The sequence below is a fragment of the Pavona decussata genome, unplaced genomic scaffold (assembly GCF_977016875.1).
Source record: "Pavona decussata unplaced genomic scaffold, jaPavDecu1.1 SCAFFOLD_69, whole genome shotgun sequence".
In the NCBI taxonomy this organism is placed as follows: Eukaryota; Metazoa; Cnidaria; class Anthozoa; order Scleractinia; family Agariciidae; genus Pavona; species Pavona decussata.
Genome location: NW_028145488.1, coordinates 850001 through 862500, shown reverse-complemented (window position 1 = coordinate 862500; position 12500 = coordinate 850001). Strand labels below are relative to the sequence as shown.

Below are 12500 nucleotides of genomic sequence, written 5' to 3'. Positions count from 1 at the left end.
CTAAGCGACTAGTAACCCCTAAAAATCATGAAAGTGAGTCCCTCAACTATCTAGTCATAATTTTAAAAGTTCTTGATATGTTCAATGAGATCGAGAGGACAGCTTTCTGCATTTTCTTTAGGATATCCTCTCCTCGACCTCCGAAAAGCTCTCTCATAGATGCATCCACATCTCTTGACCATCCCCCAGGACATCAATAGTAATGTTATGTTGTCTGACGGTGTATCCTAGATACTGCTGAGCCATCTCCCATCATCTCAAAGGACCATATTTCACTGTCTTCTCCTCAGTCTTCTTCAATCGGTTGTCCATCCACGGGTACGACATCTCCAAAGCAACCACCTCTTTCTTTTTGAAGTCAATGAACCACGCATCTACTCTGTTCTGCTTCACGTGACTGTGTTCCGCATACACTGGAATATCCCAGAAGGCCTTGGCCTCCTGGGACTCATAGACTGGTTTAGGATCTACAAGCGAGTACCAGGGGGGGACCGCGTCTATCAATTCCAGATCCCTCAGCTTCTCAAAAAACAAGACCCTGAGAGCTGCATTGTGTCTAGACAGGTACTTGTTTGTATGCGAGAGCCGGGCAGCCTGTCAGCACATGTGACAGATTCTCGGGTGCTTTGCCACACATCCTGGACGTAATATCATTGATCTGAGTTGTCTTGGCTTTCCTCGCTGTATACAGCTTTGTTAGCGTAAGCTGCTCATGCATCTCTACGATACCCGCAATAGTGTGTGAAGGTGCCTCCGACCATTTCGTCAGCCAGTCCAGACATCCACTCTGATTCAGCTCATCGTCTTCCCACCTCGCCAAAAGAAACTATCCTTGCCACCTCTCCTCTTGGATGTTTTATTATTATTATTATTATTATTATTATTATTATTATTATTATTATTATTATTATTATTATTATTATTATTATTATTATTGTTATTGTTATTGTTATTGTTATTGTTATTGTTATTGTTATTGTTATTGTTATTGTTATTGTTATTGTTATTGTTATTGTTATTGTTATTGTTATTGTTATTGTTATTGTTATTATTATTATTATTATTTAACTTTGTATATATTATTGATTTTCTTAATAAGAATAGCATAGTAACTTTAAAAGAAAAAAAATCGGCTTTAAAGTTGTCTCTTTTTTCATCGAAATGAATTGTAAATAGTTTGTGACAGTTCTTTTTTCTACTTTTAACTTGTGAATAGCAATTTGCTTGAAATATGTTAATAAAGAGTTCTCATTATGATTATGATTATGATTATGATTATGATTATGATTATGATTATCATTATCATTATCATTATCATTATCATTATCATTATCATTATTATTATTATTAGTAGTAGTAGTAGTAGTAGTAGTAGTAGTAGTAGTAGTAGTAGTAGTAGTAGTAGTAGTAGTAGTAGTAGTAGTAGTAGTAGTAGTAGTAGTAGTAGTAGTAGTAGTATTAGTAGTAGTAGTAGTATTAGTATTATTAGAGATATGCTGAATGCCATATAATAAAGTTATCTTTTCTTATCTTATCTATCTTAAGGTCGCGGGGTTTTGTCAAATTCTTGTTTTTCCGACAATATAGTAGCTCTGTGTTTATATGGCAAGTTACATACCCGTATCACTTTTGAAAAACCATGACATAAATTAAGATTAGCGGGAGCCGAAAAAAGTTGATTAAGTCGTGTTTCTATTGCATGGAGCTATATTGTCTGAGCTACGGATGGATCAAATGCAAATTGAAATTTTTCAAGGTTTTCCCTTTTGTCCTTGAAAAACTCGATTTGGGGGTCATATTACCTTAAAATGGAATTGATATTACTTAAAGTCAATTCATGTACGAGCAAAAACTCAGATATAAATTTTCCAACATGCCAGCGATTTTGTCATTCAAAACATTTCGCAATTTCTTGTTAGCCATTCATATTCAATGAAAAAGATGTTAGCTGAGTTTCAAAACACCTTTCTGACGATCAAACCATTAGTCAGCCATAAGGCTTTTTGCAACTCTCTTAGTTGTGAGAATTACTGTCTTTTCACCCACTTTTAACTTGGACTATTGAAAAGGTCAGTTTAGCTTCTTTGTTGGTTAATTTTTGATAGATGCGTATAATCTTTTCATCTTCCCGGTGGTTGTCCGAGCATTTTCCACGTCTCCATATGATCGCAAGCCATCTCAGGCGATCGCAGACGATTGCAAAACCAACCGACCAAATTTCTGTGGTCATAAGGACACCGTGCACAAAGTTCACCAGTTGGAAAATTGCAATAATTAGTTCAAGTGAAGTCAATTCATATTCATAAGAAACATTTCTTGCCCCCTCGGTTGGCTGGCATTAAACTGCAATTACCCGAGAGGAGGTGTGTGTGGTTTTTTGCTAGCCAAAGGTTACACTGTAGGGAACATTTTACTACTCGTGCCTAGGTTTGACCGTGAGTTTGTCAAAACATTCCAGCGGCACTGCTCGCCCGCGGCAAAAGTGGTGCCGGATTTGAAATTCAACTTTGTATCTCAACAAAGGCCTGTCCCTCACAAAACGAACTTTTTCAACAATGAGTAGCACAGTAAGGATCTATAGTTATCCTTCTTAGCATATGATGACCCAGGTAAGAGTGTGCTTGAGTTTCAATCAAGCGAATTTTAGCAAGAGTTTCGAAGTGGTCTCCTAAAACGACGGGTCAAATTTGACTTCAAGTTTTCCAACCTTGTCAATTACTTATACAATATGCCGACGTGGACAAGGCGCTGAGAGATAAACCGCTCAGAAAAGCTTTCGGGAGCTCCAAGAAGCGATCACATCACAGAAAAACACACCAGGTGAGCTTTTCTAATTTGTAATCATGGTAGATTTTCGAGGGAATATTGTTGTTTAAGTTTTGATCGAATTTCAACTCCATACAAACTTTTGTACAACACTTCTGGTTAGCTGTGATTCTAATGATGAAAGGGCTGCAGTAACTAGAAAATTTGTTATTGGCATATATTGATGTTTTATCTAGTTTTGGTATATTGAAAAGACCACTGTAAAAGTAAAGATTCGAAATCATAGCAGGCTACTAAATGATTGGCAGTAAAATAATTAAAATGAGACCTAACAGTGAGTATCAGACCTTCCTAAGGGGAGGGGGTAGGGAACAGGGTATCGTCCCCCTCCCCACGAAAAGCCTGACAGTGATTCTCAAGTTAAACGAGATCGCGAAAAATGATCGTTTCGGCAACAATTGGAATCGTCATGAAGTTTCAAAACAATGGTCATCTAATTTACTAACTAACAGAGTTGCCAGCTTTTCCAGTTGTTTGAGTGGAGAGCAACGGGGGAAGAAAATTGCGGGTGCATGTCAGTTCTATTTTGACACCAATAATAAAACAATCAGGGTGGAAAACTAATGTCTCGTATACCAACTGGCTTGACAAGTTTAAAACAGAGAAAGAGGTAGAAGATGTAGATGAAAAATAATTTAGTGTTTTATTCAATTTCGTTTAAAAACGAAATTGAAGATTCTAGATTGCTCCCTTCACGTTGTAATTTCAACAAAATTAGAAAAACAGCGCAATGGCCGAGCATGTGCAAAATTGTAACGACATTCTTAACAGACAATCAGCCGAGGCGTTATCAAGGTTCATGAAGAGGAACCATACTCTTGTAGTATTGTTGTCAACGGTTGCTTTTCGTTTAATGAATGATACTAACTGTAGGAGAAAGAAGTGAAAGTTTCCCCTCTCTTATACGCAAATTTGACAACGAGACTGACAACAAATGAACAAGAACAAAAGAAAAAGACTGAGAAAGAATGCGTTGTTAAAAAAAAGTGAGTTCAAAAGTAATTGTCATTAGCCAAACAGCTGGTTGGCCAAGACGCGTGATTACTTTGACCAGGAGTACTTACCATAAACCGGTCAGAATGTCCAATTTAACAATTCAATTCAAATGGCCACTTTCCCAACATGGTTGCAACGATGGTGTAGTGGTCATCACGCCCGACTGGCATCCATTTCTTAAAATCCTATCATCCGTTCATGTTCGCTCAACTTAACTGTTATTGTTCACAAAACAGTTTGAAACGGATGTGACTTGAATTCCCAAAAATCACTTCATCGTGTACCCTTCTGACAGATTTATATGTAGCCCAGTTCCTTCTGGGGTGACGATTACACTCTCCAAACTTACTTTCTGACGGCAAATTTCACTTCCAAAATTTCGAATTTTCCTAAAAAGTAGGCAACAACAATAACGAACCCATTTTTAGACTAGTTGTGTCACTGGTTTCATATAGCACTATACAATTACAAGCAAGTACACGGTCACTTTGTAAAAGTTAACAATCGGACTTAGAAATTGGAGCCAAAGTGTGTTATATTAAAATGTTGGAGCATATAAAAAGGTCTTCATTTTATTACTCCAGCTATCTGCTTGATACCCTTGAACTCGCAACAAATAACTGCAGCAGTATTTTGCATAAATCACCATTCACCAACACAAAACGTATCTGGAAGAACATTTTCCACTGATGAAATATCACCTTACTCGATAGCAAGGAATATCGGACTAAGTTTTTTTGTTGTTGTTGTTGTTTTTGTTTTGTTTTGTTTTGTTTTGTTTTGCTTTTTTTTACATATTAAATGGTTAGTTTTCAAAATTGCATGGAGCAAAAACGGTACAAATTTATCTTAATTGTACAAGTCTAGATTCAAACGTTGGGTGCATTGTGGGGAGCCCAGAGTTTTCGCTGTAACTCAGCCCTTCTCGTGTCACATGATAGCGAAACGATGTTTAAGCGGAGATATGAAAAAAAGTCTTTGCTGCTTACGAGTAATTCAACCTTTCGTAACTTGAAACATATTTGAATCGTAAGCCAATAACATTGCATGGGTGTTTTTATTATAATTAATCAAGAAGAAGAAGAAGGCATTGACTTTTATGTAACAAAAAAGAAATGGTTTGGGCTTCAAGTGCTTGGCTATGGAAATAAATTTAATGGTTGAAATAGTGACCCGTTTCAATGTGGACATAATAAAACCACCGAGACCTTTGCTGTGACCATCGGCCTCGATTCCATACATTCGATCATGGGTAGATGGCTTAATACATGTCAAACATTGACAGATAGACGGCCACCTGATCTACCGTGATGATCAATATAAATGTTTCATATATTCATATTCATCTACCGTATTCTAACTGTAATCAGTGTGACATGAGGCGTATGTGATATGCACGCTTTGGAAGAGCATTCATTCATTCTTTTTTTTCCCACTGTTTCATTTTTGCATAGATCAAAAAAGCAACAAAGGCTTCAAGGAGGAAATATTCGTTTTTATTTTTTATCCAACGCTGTCTTTTCAAATGAATACTTATGAAGTCTAATTCACTAGCAGCCCAAGCTCATTTTATTCGAAGCAGAGAACAAAAATTTCCGTTTTTATTGCAAGAAATAATGCTTTCATTTTAAAATGGTTAAAGCACTGCCAGACATCTACTTTTCCTACTTCTTGGTATTTTGGTCAGAGTAGCGTAAAAAAAACGCGCAAGAAACTGACTTCGTTGTTAAGGTAAATGAACATTTGCAAGCCAAATACACCCCGGAAAGCAATTATTATATGTGTTCTAAAACAGACAAAATCTGACAGATTTGACGGATGATTCCAACTGTAATTGCTTCCAACTCTCGTGTGTTTAAGCAAGTGGGACAAATTAATATTCAAACACGACTATTCGCTTCAGAGTTTAGTGGGAAGTGAGTAGACCGGCAAAATGCAGTTTTCTACTGACTTCAATTTGAACAATTTCAGCATTATGGCAACCGTCCCAACGAAAAACAGTGCTGGTTTTTGCTTTCACCTTCCTGACCCAGAATTCGACGCATTTCACCAACGAAAAGTAACTAATCTCGTAACAGGTGTGTTAAATGCAGTGTTGTCGCCGTTCGCCGTTGCAGCGAACGGCTTAATAGTTTTCGTCATTTGGAAAAGGACTTCCCTTCAGACGCCTTCCAATGTCCTTTTAGCATGCCTTGCTATTTCGGATATCCTAGTTGGTTTGTTCGTTCAACCTGGCTACGTCGCTTACAGACTCCTTGAAAACGCGTACGGCTTTGTTCCTTGTGCTGTCAGAATGTTTTACTCGACGGGATTTTACGTGTGGTATGGAGTTTCGTTCATGACATTGTGCGCTATAAGCTGCGAGAGGCTAATGGCCATAATGTATCCTCTAAGATACGTCCAATTTGTCCGCCGCAAGCGCGTTTTGAAAACTGCTCTGTTCATCTGGTTCATTAACATACTCTTAAAGTTATTCCAGTGGGCGCATAATGATGTCTTCAGGGGCATTCATTTAGGAATATGGCTTCTTTCTCTTTTCACTGCGGCCATAACCCAGTTCAGAATACTTCCAATAATTATACGCCACCAACGCCAAATTAAGAAATATCACTCGACTTTTTCTCAACGCCAAATGCAAATCAAGCTTGCAATAAACATTGCATCTATAGTAGCAATATACTTTGCCTTCAATCTGCCTGTCCTCCTTGTCACCAAACTGCACCAAATTGTGTTCGGACATATTGACAGCTACAACTTCTACAGCTGGGCCGAAACAGTCGCTTTTGTGAATTCCTCTGTGAATCCAATGGTTTGCGTTTGGAGAGTGAAGACGATTAGAAAAGCCATCATAGGAATTTTTCCAAAAGTGAAGAGAGCTTGGGAAACATTCAATGAAATTCCAAACAATGGTGAAGTAGTCCTTGTAAGATTCAAAAAAAATGCGGCATCATGAACTCAACGTGATCCTCCAGATGGGGCCCAAAAGAACAAAGAAAATCACACTGTGGGACATGTGGAACATTTCCCTTCCAGTTTTATGTGGTTTTTGTATCGTTATAATATTAAATTTGAAAGGATTTTTCCAATAGAGTCGCTCTCAGTCCACAGAAGGCTTATAAATGGCATGTTACATACCCAAGGCATCTTGCTTAAGTTTAAGGGACTGTGCCATTTATCACTTTCATAAGCTTTACTCGAAGATATTAGCCAGAGGCAATTCATGAATGAACAAATGACTAAGATGTAGATGCCCACGACGTTGTCACTGAACATTTCGCAATTTGTTGTTCGCCATTTACAGCATATTCAATGAGAAAATATGTCAGTTGAGTTTCAAAGCACCCCTTTTACGATCAAACCTTTAAGTTACCCTCCTGACTGGCTCGTTGATCGCTTAATACAGGTTGACTGTTTCATACAACTAAAAACTCGAAAGGGAGGAAGAGAAGAGGAAGAAGAAGAAGAAGATCCACACAACGCAAATCAGCCAAACGGCGTTTTGTGCTTCTCCTAGTTGTGATAATTGCTTACATTCTCTTCCGCTTTACCTTGGACTATTGAAATGCTTTTTTGTTGGTTTATTTTCAGAAGATGAGTACAAACTAAGCGACCCTTTTTGAACGGTCTCCCGAACATTTTCCCTGCTTCCATATGATCGCAAGCGATCTCAGAGGATTGCCAAACCAAACGACGAAAATTGTGCGACCATATCGAAACAAACGTATGTGAGGATTGATCCTGCGATTCTCGTCGCAGAAGGTATCACGATAGAATATGCTTCTATCTCCTGCAATCGCTGGAGACCAATCGCGATCGCTCGATCTTGAACAAGCCACTGCTCCCACCCCATCACTGTCCAAAGTCCTTAAAGTCCTTTCCGGTGTGTTTGGCTATTAACTAAAAACACAGCTCTTTGCGATCATTTTCAATCACGCAGGCGAAAAATTTTTGCCAGCATCTGCGATCGTTTTCGATCAAACGAAAACTAGACTTTGGACTAACAAATATTGTTTGAAAGCTCATCCAGGACAAGTCCTTACCAAGAAAACTCTCACTCTTGTTGTCTCCCCACTATCAGGGTATCATCTGACGTCCTCAGTTGTAAACAAAAAAATCACTCAGGTAAATTGTGGACATTGATTGTATTACTCTCAAGAAGAAAAAGGTTTCCGTTTGCTAATTAAACAAACTTCGTAAAACTACGGATTGTCAATGTATATTACAAAAGCTATTTTACCGATACTCAGATATGTTGAAATACTCACTTCATGGACGATAACACGCAGTAATGGATTAAAATGAAGTTGAGTGGAATAATTTCAGTAAGCGCAGCATATCACAAGTCGCATCAAGTCAATGCAAGTTTTGAAGTAAAATTGTTTTTCAATGAAATGAGCTTATATTTTTGCCAAAAGTGATCCAAACGTTTGCGGTATTTTTCATAAAGGTTGCCAAGTGTCTGTAAAAATCTCAGCAAATTCATTCCCTCCTCTTTGTTGTTTTTTACAATAAGGTAAAGAAATCAGGCAGGTTATTGCGAACGCCAACTGTAAAAACATTTTTTACGTTTGCAGTCTGCCGTTTGCTCGTTTCAACCAACGAGAGACTGTTTTCCTATTCTCTACTGAGTGCAAGTTTGTACTTGGAGGTTTTGAATCGTTTTGCTATAATTTACAGTAGCTCAAGTCTATTCAAGCCGGATAGCCGTTAAGGAGCTGTTTACCCAAGAATTTACCTCTTATCGAATATACGCGAAGCGTAGAAGAGAAACTTCACGTTTTACTATGGAAACGGAAACCAGCATGTTGGCGTTTCCCATTTACCATAGAACGCGATGCTTAATCTCTCTATTGAAACAAATTGATGACGCAGGTGCAGAGGTTTGCTAATTAAAATCAACGTTTGCTTATTAAAATCAATGTTTTCTCTGGCAGGGCGCAAGGAAAACAAAACTGACTGTTTCATTTTGCTTTCTCAAATATAATTCGACGGGATTGGTTCACTCGTCATTATTCACGAAGTAAAGACAAACTTTCTGATATAAAAAGAAAAAGATGTGTAAATTTCACTAAATGATGACGGACGAATCACGTTTGACCAAAGCCCGATCTATCCACTGCAGTTGCCGAAACCAACCATTTATTTTTTATTTTTATTTTACTATTATTTTTTTTTTTGAAAGGCCCACGTGTGGAAAATTGATGAAACCAAGTACACTGAATTTTACTCACATTTCCTCTTTAATATTTATTAACTGGTTTATGCTCCAATAACTGCACTTGTTTACCGTTCTCACCTGGTAATTATCTGCCCCTTTATTGTGAAGTGTAAAACGCAACCTGGTAAAACCATATTTTATTAGAGAATTAAAGATAGAAAAACATGCTTGACGTTGTTCAGCTTAGAAGTGAGGTCTCGAATGAAAATTTAGGAAATTGATGGAAATATCAACTCCTTTTGAATCCCAAAAACCTTCGAATCAATCGTGAGTCCGGATTTTGATTTCATCCTTTTATAGCTTGCGAGAGATATCTATTAAACCGACTAATGTCTGTGTGCAACGGTTAACACTGTAGGTATATTAATTTTTAATTTCAATTTCTTAATTTGTTTGACACAGAAACTGTCATTATGTGCGTCATGTTATAATGACAGGTTCTGTCCTTTCTAAGAGGCGAGCAAAATCACTTTGCTTTCCTTTGTCGTTTCCTTTGCACAGCTGTCTTTTTGAAAAACCTACAAATTGCCTTTTTGAGGATGTCATTAAAAGACCACCAAACTTGCGAATAACTGAGGAAATTGTGATTTATTTTGCAAACTACCAATAAACAAAGAACACAATACCGAAATACAGAACAGAAGTTTATTTGACCAAGAAAGACAAGAAAGCTGCATCAGATGAATCTGCGCTCAGACAATTTTTTAAAATGAGTCTGCAGCATTTAGCACGCAGTGCTGGTCCAGTTCGCTATGATAACAAAACTATATTTTGTACTATATGGACCCCCTGAATTATGCAAAAAAAGTGGTAGCTTCCTTTTCAGTGGTCACACTTCAGGATTCCAAATATAAGACTGGGCGGTCAAAATAAATCTGGAAACAGTACTTTCAATAATCAGTACGGTGGCTCCGCGCTTTACGTCGCGATGGGAATGGGAATTTCAGTGGAATCCACGGAGTGGCTCTTCTCTCTACTTTTCCCAGGTCGAATTGGAATTTGGAAATGTTGGGGCGCTTTCCATTCGACCAAAAATTCCGGGTTTGGGAGCGAATGGAACAGACATTTTCCGGAATTTCATTCTGAAATTTTGGGTGTACCTCGCGAGGTTGGCCTAAAATTCCGGAAAATCGGAATAACCGGAAAATTCCGTTCCATTTGACCATTCCTGCTCGCGCCCAGTTTCTCAGAGCCCGGAAATCGAACTCAACATGGCTTCCAATTCTTCTCCTCAATATCAGTGTTGCTATATGCGACAGATGACTTGAATGTTCTTTTGCACCACTTTTGCACCGGAGCCACGGCAAACTTTCGTAAGTAGTGCGAAAATTCTGAAGTGACCCTTAAACTCGTCAGGAAAAAAAAGGGGTATCGTGCTCTCAAAGTAGTCGCGGACTCGGTTTAAATTCCTACGCATGTAGGAGCTACCCACACTGAACAGCGTTATGTCGTCGTCCTCGCCCAATTCTTCGCTTATTTCAACTTCATAGTCGTCGAGCAACTCTAAAGCAAGTAAAATAGACAAAGAGTCCGCCATTTTTTGATTCCCCTGTTTATTTGGTATTTTCGCGCGAAAATTGGTACGTGATGACCTGGGTCGGCTTGGTTCAAACCAACCAGAAAATACTGTACCATTCGTCACATGGAACACTCGAAATTTCATTCCGCAATTTTTGGTCGAATGGAAAGCGCCCTTGGTTTTTGTGGAGAGAGGAAAAAGGGAATACCAGGAGAAAATCCTCGGAGCAGGGACAAGAACCAACAACAAACTCAAGCCAAATACGACGCTGAGACCGGGAATTGAACCCGGGCCACATTGGTGGGAGGCGAGTACTCTCACCACTGAGCCATCCCTACTCCTGTGATGTTGGACAAAATCGAAAAAGAAATGTTCCTGGGCATTAGGAATTATGACAAAGGTTAGTTACTACACAAGAGGGACATTTCCATAAAAATACGTGTTATTTCAACCATTAACTTCACGACACTTTAGCAACTTCCTTTAAGAGTAAGATAAGGGTTGATAGCCCATTCATAGGGAACCAATCAAAAGGCGAGATTGCTTAGCTTATTACAGGAAATTAACGCATCGCGAAATAAAGCGAATTTCAAATATTTTCTTTATCTTCTTCGAGTGTTAATTTCCGCTACCTCTAAAAATGGAACGTTATTATCTTAGTCTATCTGTGATTTTGATTACCATTAAATAGTCCTTATTTATGCGCCAAATTCTTAACCACGTGTAAATCATTTTTGTTTAGCAAGTTTCAAGCTCTGAATACACCGCTAGGGATATTTCGGGTTTACTCTTGCGGCCAGGATTGTCTTTTTCAGCATTTGGGACGAAATTGCTTTGGAATTAGCCACTTTACTTTCTTGATAAACTACAAGATTCCTGTGCTCTCGTTAATTTCGTTCCTTTGGAAATTAAGCCTTCTTGCTGGCGTTAATTTCAAACTATTATATAGTAAGCACTCCCTCAATTCATGTTAAATAGGTGGCGTTATTTAAAATACCTTAATTAATACAAGCCCTAACTAAGGTCTATCTAGGAGCTGCCAATGTCAGTAATTATTAAAAACTGGATCATTATATAATGCTATTCCAACGATTTGATTGGCTTAGCGGCCATGGTCAGTATGAGCCATTATAAAATGCCTGAGAAATAGTGACCATTAAAATGTCTTCTGGCTGTTCTTGCAAAGCGAAATCAGCCAGATCTAGCAATATTTCTTGATTTTTTTTTAATAAGGCAATTATTCCACCCACGTTTGTTGGATATGACACAGGAGCAATAATCCCTGATAATGGCGGCTCCTGATATGAGATGATTATAGCCAACTAACTCGGGGTTACGCGCCTCGTTGAATTGTTAATTATAATTGTCTGTTACCATGTGAAACTGAGGAGAGGATAGAGTAAGTAAGTAAAGTCTTTATTTATCCAGGGTAGCACAAAATAGCATTAAAACACTAACAAACAAGTGGCCCTCCTAACAATTACAAGATAAACATTAAATGCATTTACAGACTCTGGCATATCTCAGAGCGTTCTATGCATTGAAAAATGCAAAATAAGCTACAGTTTTGAGGTATACCTATGACATGAGTCGATCAGTGAAATTTGGTCGTTTTAAAACCATTTCTATCAAATACATGGCTTCCTTCAGTTATCGTGATTTCAGTCAGAAATGAATTACAGTTATCAAGACCGTGACCTTTTAAACGGTATTCAGTTTTAAATGTACAATAGCAAGCTGTGTTTTTCTCTACCGTTTTGGAAAAGTGGGCCAAAAAAACTTAGTAGGGAAAGGGTCAAAGAAAAGTAGTTATTTAACTAAGTTTTGAAAAGTCATTACAAATGCAGTACAGAATTATTGTTCGTTTGTGAAACAACATCAATATAATATTCAAGTTCTGTCGCAGTTGCAAACCTTGGCTTTTTGTATCCACCGACGTGC

At 38.0% G+C, this 12500-nt stretch overlaps 2 protein-coding genes and 1 pseudogene across 2 annotated transcripts in view; 1 reads left to right on the top strand and 2 right to left on the bottom strand.

The window, feature by feature from the left end:
- Positions 1-46: 46 nt before the first annotated feature.
- Positions 47-718, bottom strand: LOC146477675 (uncharacterized; annotated as a pseudogene).
- A 4871-nt stretch (positions 719-5589) lies between these two features.
- Positions 5590-8146, top strand: LOC146477674 (P2Y purinoceptor 8-like). The gene has a single exon (XM_085113024.1). It carries the CDS (start codon positions 5756-5758, stop codon positions 6773-6775), a length of 1020 nt encoding a protein of 339 aa, XP_084969150.1. The 5' UTR covers positions 5590-5755; the 3' UTR covers positions 6776-8146.
- A 3808-nt stretch (positions 8147-11954) lies between these two features.
- Positions 11955-12500, bottom strand: part of LOC146477673 (uncharacterized) — a 2270-nt gene continuing 1724 nt past the window's right edge. Inside the window, exon 1 of the mRNA XM_085113131.1 lies at positions 11955-12500. This exon is cut by the window's right edge and continues 1724 nt beyond it. Coding sequence (XP_084969257.1) covers positions 12395-12500 — 106 coding nt within the window. The 3' untranslated portion in view covers positions 11955-12394.